Consider the following 18,138-nt stretch of genomic DNA (forward strand, 5'->3'; position numbering starts at 1 on the left):
CCGTGTTGAGATTAGTTGCATTTGAGCTTACAATGCCCACTCACCTCCAGAAAATCCCATAATTAAGTGCAACACCCATGTTTATGTAGCATATTGCCTAATTGACCACAGTTATTCTATTTGTTTTGATCTGTTGCTTTCACACTCAGAAAGGTAAAATAACATGTACTTATAATTTTGAATCAAGCGTCTCCATGTTGGATTTACACCATCCAGTCAACCTCATTTCTTCTTTAGTTTTCTAGCCACAGTATTCTCCCATTTGATCTGGAAAGGTTGTCTCTCTTCCCATTATAAATGACTGTGATCGACCCTTTTGTTGCCTGAGGATTTCTGAACCAGGTGCTTTAAGACAAAGAGACTTGTTGGCCTTTGCTTCATGTCTGGGTTAAAATACCAATGCTTATATTACACTCATTCAGATTTAAGTATCCTTAACCCCTTCGACGCTCATGACGAGCTGGGCTCGTCATGAGGTAGCCTCCTCGCACGCTCATGACGAGCCCAGCTCGTCATGTAAAGTGCGCTTTCGCAAAATCCAGCGTACGGGGGGGAATCATGCCGCACGCATGCGGTTAAGTCACTTGCATTCTTGAAAATATTTAATATGACCCTTATTAATAAATATTTAGCAATATATGTCCACTACATCCCTAAAATGCGTTCCCTTTAAGTATAACATTGTTTTTGTGATGGGATATTCATGAAGTTGCATTTTGGTCCTGGAAAATTCAAGAAGGCTTAACCATTTACCTTATTAGCCTTTTAATGTCACAAAGATGAAGCATTGTAGTTTGGCCATAAAGATGTTAATAAACTCCCAAGGGTGCATCATTTTTCAGATCCATTTGAAACTTATTTTCCTATGGTTACACAACGCACTCTAGGGAGTCCAAACAGTTTTAGACTTTTTATATCCACCAGGAATCCTTTTCCCCTCAGGCTTGAGATTTCTTTATTTTGAAGTTTGTTCTTTAGCTAGAGCCTCCATTTCCTGTTTTGTCTGAAACCCATCACAGGTGAAACAAACTAAAAAATGCTGCTCACTTAGTATAGAATAACTATGTGACTTAACAGAGAATCCAGTGGCTTAACATTTACAAACCTATGGGCAATTGTTGTCTTTATCTGTTTCTTTCCCTCGCTTTGAGTTCTCCATTATGCCTGTCTTTCAAGGTACTCTTTATATATTGTGTTGAATTCTAACCAAGCGTTGACATGCATTGAAAGATCTCTCTACCTTCGCTTTTTCTATTGGTTCTCATGCTTTTTTCCACATTGTTAGCTCCTTCTCAGTGTTCCATTTCCATTGAGGTATCTGCAGAGGCATATTCAAAGAATAAGATGAACAAGATTACTACACCTATTTATAAGATTTCAACCATTTTCCTTCCGATTGTCAATAACCAGCGTGATTGATAAATGTGTGGCTTTGTTTGGGATAAGTTGAACTTCATAATATCACACTATTCTAGATTCGCTGCCAATAAAGAGTGCTTCTGATCGGTGCAATGCATAGAGACTACAAAAAGGCTGAAATGTGGGGCTTTGGTTATAATTATTTCTTGTAACAATGGAATGGAACCTGCTATATTGAGAGAATCTTATTTTTTCAATTCTTTCTCTTTTTTTTTTTTTAGCGGATGCAGATGCTTTTAAACTTCTCTGGGGGATGAAAATGAAAAGGAGACAAAAAAAGCCAAACCTTCCAGAAACTGTGACGGAACTAGTCACTGAGGATGGGGGCAAAGTGTACATAGTTGGCACGGCTCACTTTAGTGACAGCAGCAAGAGAGATGTAGTGAAGGTATTGACAGAGCTACACAACCGCATTTTATGTTTAATGTTTCTTTTTTTAGGTGGCAGAAAGTAATATTAAACCAAACCTGAGTTGACTGCTAATTCATTTTTTGAAAAGAAAATAGTAGAATACCTTTTTGTAACTAATGGAAAAGGTGATTAATTACTCCATTCTCCTGCTGGGGAACATTCCATAGATCCACATGCTTTGGCTACTCCTTGTTACCAGAAAAGTATGCATTTTTAAGCATGTATTTTTTGAGATTGTATCTTTAGTAAAACATGTCATTACAGATTCACCGTCCTTGCCCCCTCCATTTAATTCCTCGTCCATTTTCCACAATATAACACAAACAATGTATAAAGTTACAGGGACAAAATAGATAAAATATTGAGAAATGAGCCTTAAATAAATAATGTTCCAGCTTTAGATTGAAAAGGAAAAACAGGGGAGATACCCTACATTCAAGTCCTGGACAGGGTAGGTACATTAAAAAAACACAAACGAGTCCCTATTCAAAATTGATTTTGTACCTAGGGTACTACACAGTGCTGGTGCTCAGAGTGAAATCAGAAATCCATATAATCTTATACTATACAATACTAATAACTCAGTGCAACATAGAATGCTAAAACCAAAGGATATATACAATCAAGGTTAAAAACATTTCATAATAAAAATCACAAGAAAACAGAGTTGTGGACGCTGCGTTTCGGTGCATAGAACATTGTACACCTTCTTCAGAACAGTTTTCTAGAAGCTCTTTAAAAACGTTGCTAGTATTCAATTGTACTAGACTTTTTGACGAAACAAATTTGTGTGGAATTGAACATATTCTACTCATCAAGAACCTTTTGAGGTAAAAATCTTATGGATTTAATAGTGTTCGTTGGAGCCACCGTTATATCAATGATTCAGAAAAGGGGGTGGTGATGAACAGAGTGCCTGAATTAAGCAGACCACTCTTACCCAGTCCAAAGATCATGGCTTGATCCATCACCGTTTTTTAGCTCACTGCACCATCCCAGCTCAGAACTTGGCTATATGCAAATTAGTCTGTTCCTGTCCCAGTGCATGATGGGAACAGGGCAAACCAAACTACCAAGCCAATTCTTATACTGGGAAGGAAACAAGCTTCCGGGGACCGGTTTCTGCCATTTCAGGCGTCGTCGGCCCGGCTTGCTTGAATCCTGATGGTGCAATGAGCAAGTCGACAAAATGATTCGGAAAAGGGGGTGGTGATGAACAGAGTGCCTGAATTAAGCAGACCACTCTTACCCAGTCCAAAGATCAGGGCTTGATCCATCACATATGGTGGCCAAAATGATTCAGAAAATCATTTTGTCCACCATAAGCGTGGAAGGGAGAAGGGTATACTCAGACATGAGTCCCTTGCTCACTGCTCCATCAGGATTCAAGCAAGCCGGGCCGACGACGCCTGGAATGGCAGAAACCGGTCCCCGGAAGCTTGTCTCCTTTCTGGTGAAGAATTGGCTTGGTAGTTTGGTCTGCCCTGTTCCCATGATGCACTGGGCCAGGGACATACTAATTTGCATATAGCCAGGTTCTGAGCTGGGATGGGGCAGTGAGCTAAATAACGGTGATGGATCAAGCCCTGATCTTTAGACTGGGTAAGAGTGGTCTGCTTAATTCAGACACTCTGTTCATCACCACCCCCTTTTCTGAATCATTTTGTCCACCATAAGCGTGGAAGGGTATACTCAGACATGAGTCCCTTGCTCACTGCTCCATCAGGATTCAAGCAAGCCGGGCCGACGACGCCTGGAATGGCAGAAACCGGTCCCCGGAAGCTTGTCTCCTTTCTGGTGAAGAATTGGCTTGGTAGTTTGGTCTGCCCTGTTCCCATGATGCACTGGGCCAGGGACAGACTAATTTGCATATAGCCAGGTTCTGAGCTGGGATGGGGCAGTGAGCTAAATAACGGTGATGGATCAAGCCCTGATCTTTGGACTGGGTAAGAGTGGTCTGCTTAATTCAGACACTCTGTTCATCACCACCCCCTTTTCTGAATCATTTTGTCCACCATAAGCGTGGAAGGGTATACTCAGACATGAGTCCCTTGCTCACTTCTCCATCAGGATTCAAGCAAGCCGGGCCGACGACGCCTGGAATGGCAGAAACCGGTCCCCGGAAGCTTGTCTCCTTTCTGGTGAAGAATTGGCTTGGTAGTTTGGTCTGCCCTGTTCCCATGATGCACTGGGCCAGGGACAGACTAATTTGCATATAGCCAGGTTCTGAGCTGGGATGGGGCAGTGAGCTAAATAACGGTGATGGATCAAGCCCTTATCTTTGGACTGGGTAAGAGTGGTCTGCTTAATTCAGACACTCTGTTGATCACCACCCCCTTTTCTGAATCACCGTTATATCAATGTTCATTAATTGTGCCCAAGCTCAGTAATAAAAATAAACTGTAACAACGAAACAGCCAGATGATGCGGCATGATCGGAAATATAAAATCTGGTCTTTGCCGTTGTTTTGATGAATATATAGCGAATGATCTGTTATGTTTGTTCTGGCACGTCTACAGCCGATAGTTTAAAAACCTTGTGAAATTAGTCCGACCTCCTTGCATCCAGCGAACAGCTTCCGGGTCAACAGCCCAAACAAATGTATTTCTTTTTGGCCGTGTCCTGTAAGGCACATCCCACCAGTGCCTCTTCTATTAAAAAATGCCTTGTGTTTAAATCTGAAAATGTTTGAATAAGTTATTTTCTTTACTCCAAACTGCTTCATTATCTTTTATAGTACATACCACAATTTATTCAGTAAAATCGTAGGCTGTAGTCTAAGTGCTTTTTTGTTTAATAACAGCTTGCATCTTGAAAAAGTTTTACATTGTTGGTAGCCCAAAAAGACTCCCACCTAGTAATTTTCTGTGTTTACATCAATGCATTTAGAGTGTTTACAAAACATTTGCAGAGATATGAATTTTTGTTTTCTATTTGTGATTACATCTTTGTCTGTTTTCCTGTAGACAATCCAGGAGGTACAACCTGATGTTGTGGTGGTCGAGCTTTGCCAGTACAGAGTATCCATGTTAAAGATGGACGAAAAGACTTTACTCAAGGAAGCCAAAGAAATTAACTTTGAAAAACTTCAGCAAGCCATAAAACAGGTATGACATGTTCAAAACCACACTCTCTGGACTTGTTGTTATGTGAGGCCCACCGTGAACATGCTGTGTTTAATAACCAGTGCATCACATGGTATGCTGTGGGAGTTACTGCTACAATATGACTGTGAAACAGATTTGACAGGGTTTTTTTTTAATTTAATTTTTGATTGGGGGGCAAGTTACAAATGAACCCTTCAGATATCTTCATTAGAATATTATTAATACATCATTAGTACAGAAAAAATAAAATAAAAAACTTTCTTTTTTTCCCCTGCCGCTAAGTGAATTTTTATTGTGTCAGTAGTTCTTCATTGTATAATGCTATCATGCTCTTTGTTGGTTTGCTAACAAGAGATTTACCTGTTTCAGACACATTCCCATTTAGATTTTAAAAGTGGACCAATTTTTGCTGAATTTGCCACCTGCACCTATATGAACTACAGACTCGCTTGTCATTTTCATATGGGTGCAATGTTAAATTTGCATGATCTGATAGAGACTTCTAACCACAGGTTTCTTACCTTCGAATATTGTCCTGTTGGCGGACTGGATCTGGAAACTTTGACTAGCAGTACAGCTGCATTCCCCATAGTTGGTGTTGTATGGCTCCATGTTGCTTTGTTGGTGTCATTTGCACCAGAAGTGACGTTTATGGTGCCTATATAAGTGCCACCTCATTCGGCTCCTATGGCATTGTCTACATGCACGATGTCTACATAGACGCTCACCCCAGTGCACTGATGTCAGTTCTTTCTTTCCTCTCAATCAGTACAGGTCTAAAGAGCTATCCCCAGTCACTTTTTGACCTTTTGTCAAAGACTGTTTCAAGACTTTTGTCAAAGATTGTTTCAAGACTTTGTCTCCTGGTGTTAGGATGCCCACCAAAAAGGCATATTTCAAACTGTGTGGTAACTATCACCATCCGATGTCGGTGACGGACCTCCATTTAGTTTGCCTCTGGTGCAATCACGACTCGAGGATTGCTGTGACATGCATCCAAAGGAGCTGAGGTAGTGGTCCCTCAAACTCCTCGCCGACCGACAACCCCCCGCAGCATTCCAGATCTTGGTTGCAAGGAAGGTCCAGAGATTGTTCGTAGAGCCACACCCACTGATTGTCGTACCATTCAAAGTAATCAGGAAACTCAGTAAGTCCTACCAAATGAAGTCCTAGTCTAAGGTCTTCGACTTGACTGCGCAAGTCATAGGAAGAGTCGCTGGGCCGTCTGCACTTGGGGCCTAGCTCTGTGGTGGAGCCTGCTTTGTCTCTGCTCCTTCCTGAGTTTCCATGAGCCGGAATGACCCCGTCCAGCTTAAAGAATTTTGTGGCCATTCACCTTATATTTGGGTGCCCACGGTTCAGGGAGGGTCCCATAATGTTTTCCCCCGTTGGACTTGCCCTCAGTGCCATTTGGGCTTCAGGGATGCACTAACTGATGAAAAAACGTTGCTGAACCCTCTACCTTCCCTGACTCGCGCTCTAATGTTGACACCCATTGGTTGTGTCACCCCATCATCATTCCAGACTCTGACACAGAGGGGACTGGCGTCATCTGGCACCAACTAGGGTCAAACTCCTCATGTTTGAGCCAGTACCTTATTCTTATGACAAGCTGGGATTGAATGGGAACGGTCTGAGGACCCTTATGGTTACTAACCCTTAAAAGGCTCTGAGGAAACTTAGGAGTCTATTAGGATGGCGGGCGGACTGGAGTTCGACGCCACCCTAGCGGTGCTGGGACCGGCCGCCATTGGTGCGGCGGTCCCGCACCTCCAATTAGGATGCGACCGCCACCATGGCGGTCGCATCCTGTATATTTCACATTGTTGCGGGCGGAGCTGTATTTAGCACCCGCCACAATGAAAAAGGGCATGTTGTGCATTTGCATGCATAACGTGACAGGCACCGCATGGAGTCTGCCACTTTGTGCATGCAATTGTCGTGGGGTACCATGGGTAACCCCCAAGTGCAGCCACCCACTCCCCACCCCCCTGGGGGCCTGCAACGGGCCCCAAAGGCATTCTCCGAATGCCTTTCCATGGCGGAGTCTCCGCCATGGAAATGTTATACAAGGGGGGTTGTACCCATATAGTCAGTGGGACCTGGGGGATCAATAGCGTTATATATAGGGGGTCCCAGACCAAGAACACAATTCCTATTTTGAAACACACACTATTTAAATGAATTTAGAAAACACATTAAATGAAGGTGACCAGTGTTTTTAATATTCACTGTACCAATCAAACAGTCAATGTTAAGAAATCAGACGTAAAATATACAAAATTCAATGCGCCCACAATGAGGGAGGGGGGGAGGTGCAGGGAGGGGGATGTATTTCACTGGATTATACATCACTAGTTAACATTCAAAAACAACATAATGCATAGTTCAAAACGTAATTCCACATACATGAAAGGCCGTGGAAAGTGACATATATCATAACAAAAAATTCACTAAGAAGATACTCCTATAATGATTAATATATCAAACTAGGGTTAGGAGTTCCTGGTTGTAGGGTGTAGATGTCTACGTTTCGACCCGGATGGTGTAGGATGGTGGATCCTTACTGCGTGGGTCTTCGTCAGGACGTGGTGGGTGAAGGGGGGGTTGGGGCGTTTAACTCTGCGCAAAAAAATATATATTATTTTCATTAAAACAGACCCCCAGATTGCGCACCGTGTTCACTGGTGTCAACGTGCCATCTGATGTTAGAGGCCAGAAGTCTGCTGGCAGACTTTGGGTGATTTCCCCCCCCCCCACCTTGCACTGTAGAATCTCCATTTTCCCAATGTTAAACTGGAGCTAATTTTCCTTCAACCATTTTGCCATTTCTCGCATACAAGCATGAAAGCTTTCCAGTGAGTCCGCCTGAGCACCATCCAGGGATATCAAAAGCTGCGTGTCGTCGGTGTAGTTCATCACGCTGATGTTATGAGCTATGATAATTCCCAGCAAGGGTTGCATATAAGCATTAAACAAAATGGGACTAATAGACAATCCCTGTGGTACCCCATGTAAAACTTTCATGAATTCAGATTGGTACGGAGGATGGCGATCCGCCCGCCATCCTAATAGACTCCTTAGTGTATGGATATGGCAGATGCCCCAGCCCAATGGACTGGACACCACAAAAAACACTTGCCTGATCTCTCCCCCTACCTTGGTTACGTAAAAGGGTCACTTATTCGCTATGGTGATGAGGAGGGCAGCTGAGGTCTTGAACGTTCAGTTGCCCTCAGTGGCAGTTGAGATGAATGTCTTGACAGAGGTGCTTCAACTGGGAGTTACCCCATCCAAACTACTTCTCCCTTTCATTAAAGCGATCACCGGTGTCCTGCTCGGGGCATGGTCCAATTCCTATACAAGGGCTCCTGTGTACAGGACTATTGCCTGCCTCAATCGCCCCACCCGAATGAACCTCAGTATCTTCAACCAGCACTCTAACCCAGAGAGCTTGGTGGTTCAGGCTTCCACCTCCAAAATAAACCCCAGTACACCCCCTTTGCCCTAGTCAGCAGCTGCAGCCTCCAAACTTTTTTAGTTTGCCCTCCATCTGTCATGGGCATCCAATGGGGTCTGGATATGCCATCACCTGCACCACTGGAGATCAATAACAGTCGTTTCGGTTTTGCAGCTCGTCCAAAGGGGCTACTCCCTCCCCATTGTGACCTCTCCTCCACCCATGCCACACGCCTAAAACTCGCAGGTCGCCATTCCTTCTAGTAGGGAATCATGACACAGCCCACAACTTCAAGGAATGCATAAGAGGTGTAAGTGACTGGATGGCAGAAAATTGCCTTAAACGGAACTAAAATAAAACGGAGGTTCTACTCTTCGCCAGAGACACATCGTTCTGGTCTTCAGAATGGTGGCCCATGGAGCTGTGAGCCCTCCTTCTCCAGTCACCAAGACAATAAATCTGGGAGTCATTAATGACACCTCCTTATCCTTTTCACATCATGCAAAGATGCTCTCCTCGTCAGTCTCTTTCACCTTGAAAATCTTGAGGAAAATTCTTCAATTTATCCCACTGGTATTACAGAAAACAGTGATTACTGTAACGGGATATTGGTTGGAGCAAACAAATCAGTAGTGGCAAAATTGCTTTTACTCCAAAACTCCGCAGCTCGGCTGCTCTTCGGCCTGGCCAAATTTTCATCAGCCTGACAGGCTCTCGATACCTTGCACTGGCTGCCTGTGGTGCAGCAAATTAGGTTTAAGGCGCTTTGCATCGCCTACAAGGCTCTCCATAACGTTGGTCCTGTTTACTTAACAGATCGCTTCCAATGGCATATTCAAGAAAGTACACTCTGGTCTGCCTCTCTGAAGCTCGTGAAAGAACCTAAGCTCTGCCTTCTCAGATGGGGTGGTAAAAGCTTCTCATGTGTCACATCTAGATGTGAAATGAGATGCCAATAGAGTAAAAAAAAAAAAAACTCCCCATATTTACTCACCTTTAATAACTAACTTAAAACCTGGCTTTATACCCAATAACCTCTTGTAAACAACCGGGTGGTTGGTTGGTCTGTGTGTAGAGCTGCAAGAGCCTAGACGTCCTTGGGTAGTAGAGCGCAATATAAATAAATAAATCTATCTATACAGAGTTTGTCGTATCTAAAATAGAATTATTTTCCACTACCTGTTTTGTAACAAAATCCATTTAAATGGTTACTTGCCAGTACCTCAAAAATTGTAAAATGGCCACCAATGTATGGCACCAAACATAATAAAGTACTTAGCAATTAATTTGATCCTAGCTAACATTCTTATGCAAAGAATAATTGGGTTTTTGAAAGACTAGAAACTAAGTAAAACATGAAAAGAAGGCATAATCGGTATTTAATCATGCTCTTTGTTTTTCTTTTCTCCACATACCACAGGATCAGTGAAAGCAATCAAAACACATAATAAAAATGATGGGTGAGAAGAATTATAAGTAGTGTCTTACGAGCCTACAAAGTTATTACAAGGGATCGGTCAATCTCAATAGTTGGTCCTGACGAAGGCTTGAATCCTTTGTGGCAATAAGGGCGAAACATGTTGACCGCATTCGTGTGATGTTGTGGATAATTTACACATCCTAAGAACATCACCACTGTACCTTTTAATCTTTCCCCTATATACTACACCCACATTAAAGTCACTTTCTGAGATACAGGAGGTAATTTTAACCTTTCTTTCCACACAGATCCCACCAGTACTTTCCCTCAAAAGGAGACCGTACTCACCTAGGGAAGCAAGTACCTAGGTGCAAAACCCAGCATCATGGTTTACTGTATATGATTAATTAAAATCTTTACAAATTTCGAAAAAATGAGAATAAAAAATATATCTTTACATACACAAGTAAAAGCATCCCATAATGTTACCACCTTAAGGCTTTTTTTTTTTTTAAATAAAATCCAAACAACATTGATGGTATCCCTAGGTTATTAGCTGAAGTCAGGTGCTGAACCATCGGCATGTAATGTTATATTTGCGTTATAATCCATTTTCTAAATACATCTTTTCCATTACAAATACCATGATGTTGCTTTCAACCTTACAATCAGTGTTTTAAAGACAACAAGCTGGAAAATTAGCCAAACCCAATGATGACACGCCCGATACAACACCATAGATGTGGTCACTTAATATCACCAGTGGCAAATATTGGTTGAGGGTTTTGGGTTGATAACCAATACCTAATGATGCCAGACAGCCCATACGATCACTCCCTTTTAATTTAGACATATAAGACTAGTGAGGGCCAAGTGATCATTCCACATGCTTCCCTCCCCCCCCCATATTGGTTGCTTAGTGTTACTTTGGCAGGCCAGGAGTCCTGCCACCCAGTCGATATATGCCTGTTGTTGGAACAAGTAAATGACATGGTGTATAGATCAACATGTTGGTTCTCTGTCTGCACCCCTTTCTCAAATGTTTCTGTTCATTTTCTCCTTAGCCCAGCAGGACTGTGCTTTGGACATGTTAAAGATTCTCTTTCACCCATTTCTGCAGTTGCCAGATCAGTCATCCCTTTTCAGTTCCCTTATTGCACTTAGGTTCCTGAAAGGTCTCTAACATACGTTCTCACAAGCGCCTTTTATTATACCCCGGTGGGAACTTAGCCTGGTTCTTACATTACTGATGAGCCTGATGAGTGCTCCCTTTGAGCTGCTGCACAATTGCCCTCTCAGACTTCTAACCATCAAAACGGCCTTCCTAGTGGCAATAACATCTGCCTGGAGGTTCAGTGTGTTACAGACACAGTCTGCAAATCCTCCTTACCTTCTACCCAGAAAAACTTGTCTTTCGAACTTGAGCATCCTTCTTACCAAAGGTAGTAACTATTGTCCATGTTGTTCAGTATATCACTCTGCCTACCTTTTACACTCCGCCTCACTCCTCTAAAGTAGAGGAGAGACTATACCTGCTGGAGCCAAAAAGAGGTTTGTTGTGCTACCTTGATCGCCCTTGTGAGTTCCAGGTGAACGATGAACTCTTAGTGGTAGATGTCTGAAAGAAAAAAAGAAAGACGTTAAAGAGGCTAACCGTCTTGTGATGAATAGTGCTCTGCATTAACTTCTGCTACGCATTTGCCAAAAAACAACCCCCTGAGGGTTCGCGTGCTCGCTCTACCAAAAGCAGGGCTGCGACCAGTGCGTTAGACCGTGGAATTCCTGTGCTGGATATTTTTCCGCTAGCAATGTGGGCTTCCTTTGACATGTTTACCAAACACTCCTGTCTGGACAGTCAGGCCACTTTGCCCATTTATTCCTACAGGACTTTTTTGTCTTATCCGTATCGCAGCCCCATATCTTTGGAGGTAGTGCTTGGGTATGTATTCTAAGGTAGGGAATCTACGGCTAGAAGTCTCTATCAGATGAACAAGTTACTTACCTTCGGTAACACCTTCTCTGGTAGAGACTATCGAGGAGCAGATTCCTTACCCACCATCCCATCCTCCCCATTCTGCGAAAGGATTATAGTGTAAAGGATTTATTATTTTAAGGATGCTAGCTTCACACACCAATGGTTGGTGTTTGTCGGGGCTCTGCACTTCTGGCGTGGAAAGTTGCGAAAAGAAACTATCGCCTGCGAGCTGGGTGGTTCCTATATAGGCACCACTCATGTCCCTTCTGACGTAGATGGGGCCAATTGGTGCCTAATGTCGCCCATTCTGGCGTGCAGGAGTACTGCTGGTCAAAAGCTTATTCTAAGGCAACGATAGACTCCGGCTTTACAGAAGGTAAGTAACTTGTTCATTAAGTGATTGGTATTTCAACTAACGTGCAAATAAAAAGTAACTTTGCTGGGTTATTCAGTAAACCTGTGAAATGCCCAGTATAGCCTAGAAGTGCAATTTTGTGGGGCAGTAATCCCCATTTATTGACTTAAATAACCAAAGGTTTCTGACCAGTAAGTATTTAGACTGCCAGGGACATGAAACCACTCACCTTTGTCTTCTCTTTTACTCCTGGGGCAATGGCATGAAGCATCAGCACATACTGTATGGAGCACAACAAAGAAATATAGCATATTTACTTGGAGTGAAACTGCATACAGTTGAAATTTGGCTCCTCAATTTGTTGTAAATTATTGTATTGGTAATTGGACATTGCCAAATGTGTTCATTTATAATCATTAGGGTTCCTTTGACCCATTTCTCTATTATTTACTGAGGATGCTCTGGTAATAACGCTTTGTATTAAAAGAAAAAAATCTACCACATTCCCATGCCTGTTCAGTACTGATTCTGCTCTGTAACCAAGCAATCTAAGATTTCAAGATTTCCCAAAACAAACCCTCCTCTGTGCTGATGGGGCTGAACAGAGGGAGGTTGCACTTCAAGCAGGAAAGGTGATTTTACTTCTTCTCTTGCTTGATATGTGGGGGAATGACTCCACCATGCCCTGAGAGTACTTCTTCATGCCCACCATCTGGAAGCCTCCAGCATGCCACATGCTGTCGGCACCACACCAGCCTCATCTTCCCTGAGAAAAAAAACAAACTCAGTATAATATAAAAGAACATCTTCCAACACCGCTTTAAATATACTGTGTAAGCAGTGCTCATTGGTAGTACTCTCTCTTGGCCATCATAATTTGGGAACTCTTTCTTTATTGTATTACAGTGCTGCATTTGTTTTGTTCATAGCTGTGCTTTTATTTAATTTATTTGTAGTTTATCGTTACAGAAGAAAGTTTCAAACATTGTAGTCAAAATGCTATCATATTTCATTTGTTTTTTTTCTAATCTGTCTCTTTCGTGGTTGTATCAATTTAATTGGCCAAGAAATGTGGTTATGATAATCCCAGATAACAAAATAGAGAGAAAGAGGAGGAAGCCAGAGTGCTTGTTTGTCTCCCTGGTCATAGATGCATATCGGCAAAGAGCATGATCTAACAGCTGCCCTCTAGGAAATCCAATCAGCAGGGTAATTGACATTAAGCCTCCTTGACAGGGAACCCAGTTGTTTTTTTTAGAAAAACCCTCCCCCACCTACCTCGTTGGTGGCATGCTTCATCATGGATTCCCACCCAGGAGAAACCAAGTGCCTCCTCGGTGTGCTTCGACGCCTGATTACAGCGGAGCTGTTTTTTGTTTGTATTTTGTGAATAGTGGATACTGTGAGTGGAAGGTTAAAACTACCTTCAGGGTACCCAATACTTTATTATATGGTCCCTGGGGTACAGTTAAAATAGTTAATTGGATGTGAGTGAGACAATGGTCGCGCACGTCTCCTCCGAATATGTGAAGAGTGAATTTATGTGAGGTGGTCTACGTCTTTCAGCTATAAGTGTAAGATTGAATGGCTATCTTCAGGTCCCGTGGCTCATAGTAATTCCTTGAGGTCACGTTAACTATGCACACATGCTAAGGAGTGCATAGGATTGTAAGGTGTGTGACTTACGGTTTACACAGTCAGAATTTCTGTACTTTGATCATGAGCACTTCTCGTGACCTAGATCCTGGCGGGAGGCAGCGCCTATTGTCACACTTGCATCAAGGTTGGTCGCCTGTGTACGAACAAGTTAGTTCCTCTCTCCTGGGATCTTGGTGAACGATATGATAATCCCAGCACAGATTTTATATTATTAAACTATTTCTGCCCTATAGTTGATGGCGTTATTGCCGAAAATAAAGTAGTTTGAAGTGAGATAAGAAATCTCAACTCTGTGGCCATAACTGAAAATATTTGCCACAAGCAAAATTGGAAGCAAACTGGTCTTTTATTATCTTTTGTAACTTAGTAGAGCAGGAAATGAAGAAACTCCTTCCCTGTTGTTCATTGAATAGTGTTAATACATGTTAAATATTGCTGTTTAAAATCTTGCACTGTTAGATACCAATTTCACAAACTGTCAAAAAGCTCCCAAGAGTCTTATGGCTTCATTTAATCAGGTCAGAACTGATTTCTGCTCTACTCTCTTTAAAACATTTGTGGTGACACAGTTTGGCTCAGTGTGGTTTTTGTGCAGCCCATATCTTAAATCAAACAACAGTTGTGAAATGCTGCACCGTCACCCCTTGGGGTATCTGTGCTCTGAGGATGTGTGTCTCAGTCGAAAAGCCAGGTCTTGAATCTCTTTCTGAAGTCTGCCAGGGATGGTGCTGTTCGGGCGTGGATGGGCAGATCGTTCCAGGTCTTTTGGCGGTGATGTAGAAGAAGGAGCAGCCCCTACTATGGATGTGGGGGGTGTGAGCGAGGGCGAGTAGAGAGGAGCGCAGGTGTCATTCGGTGGTTGCAGTATGATGGTCCTTGATCATTTAGTTTTTTGTAGGTGTTAGTGAGTATTTTGAATTGGCATCTCTTCTGGATGTTTGGGAAGGTCCAGTATGAGTCTGGCTGCTGTGCTTCGTATGGTCTGGAGTATTCCGAGGAGCTGGGTGGAGATGTAGGTGTAGAGAGCGTGGCATAGTTGAGGCGGCTGGTGACGAGGGCCTGGTTTAGGATCTTTCTGGTATTGATTGCGATCCATCTGTAGATTCTGTGGAGCATGGAAGTGAGGACGCAGCAGAAGGAGACTACGCTGACCTGTTTCATGGTCGGTTGACTATCTAGTATGTTCCCTGGTTTGTGTGTATGGTCTGTTGGTGTTGGAGTAGGTCCAAAGTCAGCTGGCCACCAGCTGTGGTCCCAGGAGGAGGTGTTGTTTCCAGAGATCAGTACTTCTGTATTGTCAGAGTTCAGTCTGAGGCAGTTGTGTCTCATCCAGTTAGCTACGTTGGTCATGACGTTGGGGAAGTTGGTTTTGGCATTGGTGGGGTCCTCAGTGAGCAAGATAAGTTGAGTGTCGTCTGCATAGGAGATTATGTTGAGGCCATGAGATCTAACAACATCTGCAAGGGAGGGGTCATGTAGGTATTGTATAAGGTGGGGGTGAGTGATGATCCTTGGGGTACGCCACAGATGATGTTCATTGTTGCGGAGGTGAAGGGAGGCAGCCGGATATTCCTTGTGCGTCCTGTATGGAAGGAGGGTATCTTGCTGCATGCCGATGTTGTAGAATCAATTAATGAGGGTGTGTGGGAGACTGTGTTGAATGCCGTAGAGAGGTCGAGGAGGATCAGGGCCACAGTTTCTCTGCAGTCGAGGAGAGTTCTACGTCGTCTCTTGTAGCAGTCAGCGTGGTCTCAGTGCTGTGGTCGGCATGAAATCCTGATTGTAAGGCATCCAGTAGGTGGTTTTGTTCCAGGTATTCAGTGAGTGTGATGGCTTTCTTGAGTACTTTGGCCGGGTAGGGGAGCAGGGAGATCGGTCGACAATTTTTTAGATTGCTGGGGTCGGCTGAGGGGTCTGAGTTCTGCATGTTTCCGTCTGTCTATGGTGATGGAGATGTTGAGGATGCTGGTGAGTTCCGTGCTGATTGGGTTTGTTTCAAGGTTGAAGACTTGTTGGGGGCAGGGTTCGGTGGGCGCCGCTTAGAGGGATGGAAGACATGATAGCTGTGGTGGTGTGGGTGACGAGTAGAGACCAGGTAGTGATTGTGTGGCTGGTGTTTGCTGGTTGGTTGAGGGCGGGTGAGTTGGAGGTCACAATTGTTGTAGATGGTAACAATCTTGTAGTGGAAGTAGTCTGAGAGGGCGTTACAGGGTTCTTGGGAGGGGTGAATGGTGTTCTCTGTGGCTGACGGGTTGGTAGAGTTCCTTGACTTTTTTGAAGAATACCTTAGTGTGGTTGTCTGCGGTATCGATCTGGACCGCCATGGCAGCTTTCTTGACTTCCTTGATGTATCTGTGGTAGTTTTAAGGGCGGTCTTGTCAGTGGGTCTGTTGGCAGGGTTTTTTGTGACGTGCCATCACTTCTCCAGTTGATAGCAATTACGCTTGGTGGTCCTGAACTCTGGGGTGCACTAGCTGGCTTGTTTTAGGTTTTGTCGGCTTTTGTTAGTTTCAGTAGGGCAACTCTGTCGGCTGTGTCTTCTAAGTTTGGGTGGCCTTGCTCCAGCTGCTGTGGTAAGAGGCGTGACGCTTAGTGATGGTGTGCTGGGTGTCGGAGATTGCGAAGTGTACAGTGGCATGATCAGTCGAGGTGAAAATGGGTCGACTGTGTTTCCGGCCTTGTGCATGAGTTCGGTGACCAGTTGGGTGAAGCTAATGTTGTTTAGGTTCTCCAGGAGGGCGACGGGGTTTGCCTCGTTGGGGTCGTCAATGTGGAACTTGAGGTCACAGAGTAGGACTTAGTGGTAGGATTCGATGACCAGGGAGCGATTATGTTGCAGAAAGTTGGTCGGGTCCTTGTGGTCAGTAGACGAGTGTTTCTTATTGTTGTCTTCGGGTCTGTCTGTAGTTCGAAATTGATGTGTTCCATGAGAGCTGTGGGGGTCGTCATTGATGATTGCGCACCTGATGGTTACCTTGAAGATGATGGTGATGCCTCCCCCTTATTTGTTGGTGCGGTCTTAGTGTATCATCTTGTAGCCATCTGGAGTGGTGATATCCGGGTTCGAGGAGGGGTTGAGCAACATTTCCGTGATGAAGGCAAAGTCAGTAGAGAGGGTGGTGATGGTGTCCCAGATTTCAATGGCATGCTTGCAGAGGGAGTGGGCGTTGAGCCGGATACATTGGAGTAGTTTGTGGTCTTCTGCGCAGGAGTGGTGCAAGATCCTTCGTAGGTTGTGTTACAGGAGAAGTGGAAGTGTCAGCAGGTGAAGGGTCCTTTGGCTGATTGTGGCGATGAAGTGATGCAGATGTTATGGTGCCTAGTGTTCAGCTCCAGGAGTTCCTTGGCATTGTATCGGCAGTAGGGCCAGGGGTCCTGTCACTGGGCGTTGTCAAAGTGCAGACGGGGACAGATAGGCTTGCCTTTGGTGCACTGGTGGGACACCCGCTGTGCGCAGTCGTGCAGTGGCCTCCATCTGTAGTTCTGGTAGGTGTGAGGGACTAGTAGGGAGGCGAAAGAGCAGGGATCGGGAATAGTATGGGAAATTGCGGGAAACCCCTAATTGCGCTGCACAGAGATAAAACTGAATCATATAAAAATGAACCCAACCCAATAAGGTTAAATCTTTCTCAAAGTGCGCTGCACTAATACAAAGATTACAATAAGGGGTTAGAATAGGAGGAGAGGTCAGGCGACGTCGGCAGGTAGCGGTCAACTGGGACCGAACAGACGTCCTTTAGGCAGGGCGCTAGGTGTCAAGTCCATGAGGCTGGATGGCAGGAGTGGCAGGAGAGCGGTGCACAGGAACAGGAGGTCTGAGGCTTGACTTCAGTAACTCCAGAAGAAAATATACACTAAGAAATTGCCGTTTTGTGGGGCAAAAGATACATTCTACTGTCCTTACTTTTTTTTATAATTATTTTTATTTCGTTTTTAAAATAAAACAAAACATCAAACAAAGCATGAATACACATTGCATAGCATTCCACATTGGCCGTGTAGTGCAATTATAAAAACAGAATGTCGTTCACAATTGAATCTGCAAATGGGTTTGAGCGGCCAGGGCGCAGAGCAAAAACGGAAGCATGGTTACAATTCTCATGGTTACACACGGTAGGAACCAACATCACATCTTTCAAAGCTCTTCCCCTGGTCCTTCGAGCAACAGACTCCCACCCTCCGCTTCTCCCTCCACCTCCAGACCATAATATTTTATCCATGGGGCCCATATTTTCCGGATCTTCCTTGGACAGCCCTGGGCTTTGTATGTCACGAATTCCGCAACCATATACAAGTCAAGACTTGCCCTCCATTCGTTAAGAGTAGATATT

At 43.9% G+C, this 18,138-nt stretch overlaps 1 protein-coding gene across 6 annotated transcripts in view; it reads left to right on the forward strand.

Annotated features, from left to right (window-relative positions):
* The window catches only part of TRABD (TraB domain containing), a 188,315-nt gene that overhangs the window by 83,645 nt on the left and 86,532 nt on the right, over positions 1-18,138 (forward strand). For all 6 annotated transcript variants that reach the window (XM_078678972.1, XM_078678970.1, XM_078678977.1 and 3 more), the window contains exons 4-5: positions 1,641-1,807; positions 4,798-4,938. In XM_078678972.1, the coding sequence (XP_078535098.1) occupies positions 1,641-1,807; positions 4,798-4,938 (308 nt within the window). The remainder of the gene's footprint in view (positions 1-1,640; positions 1,808-4,797; positions 4,939-18,138) is intronic.

The sequence above is a fragment of the Lissotriton helveticus genome, chromosome 1_1, assembly GCF_964261635.1.
Source record: "Lissotriton helveticus chromosome 1_1, aLisHel1.1, whole genome shotgun sequence".
Lineage (NCBI taxonomy): Eukaryota > Metazoa > Chordata > Amphibia > Caudata > Salamandridae > Lissotriton > Lissotriton helveticus.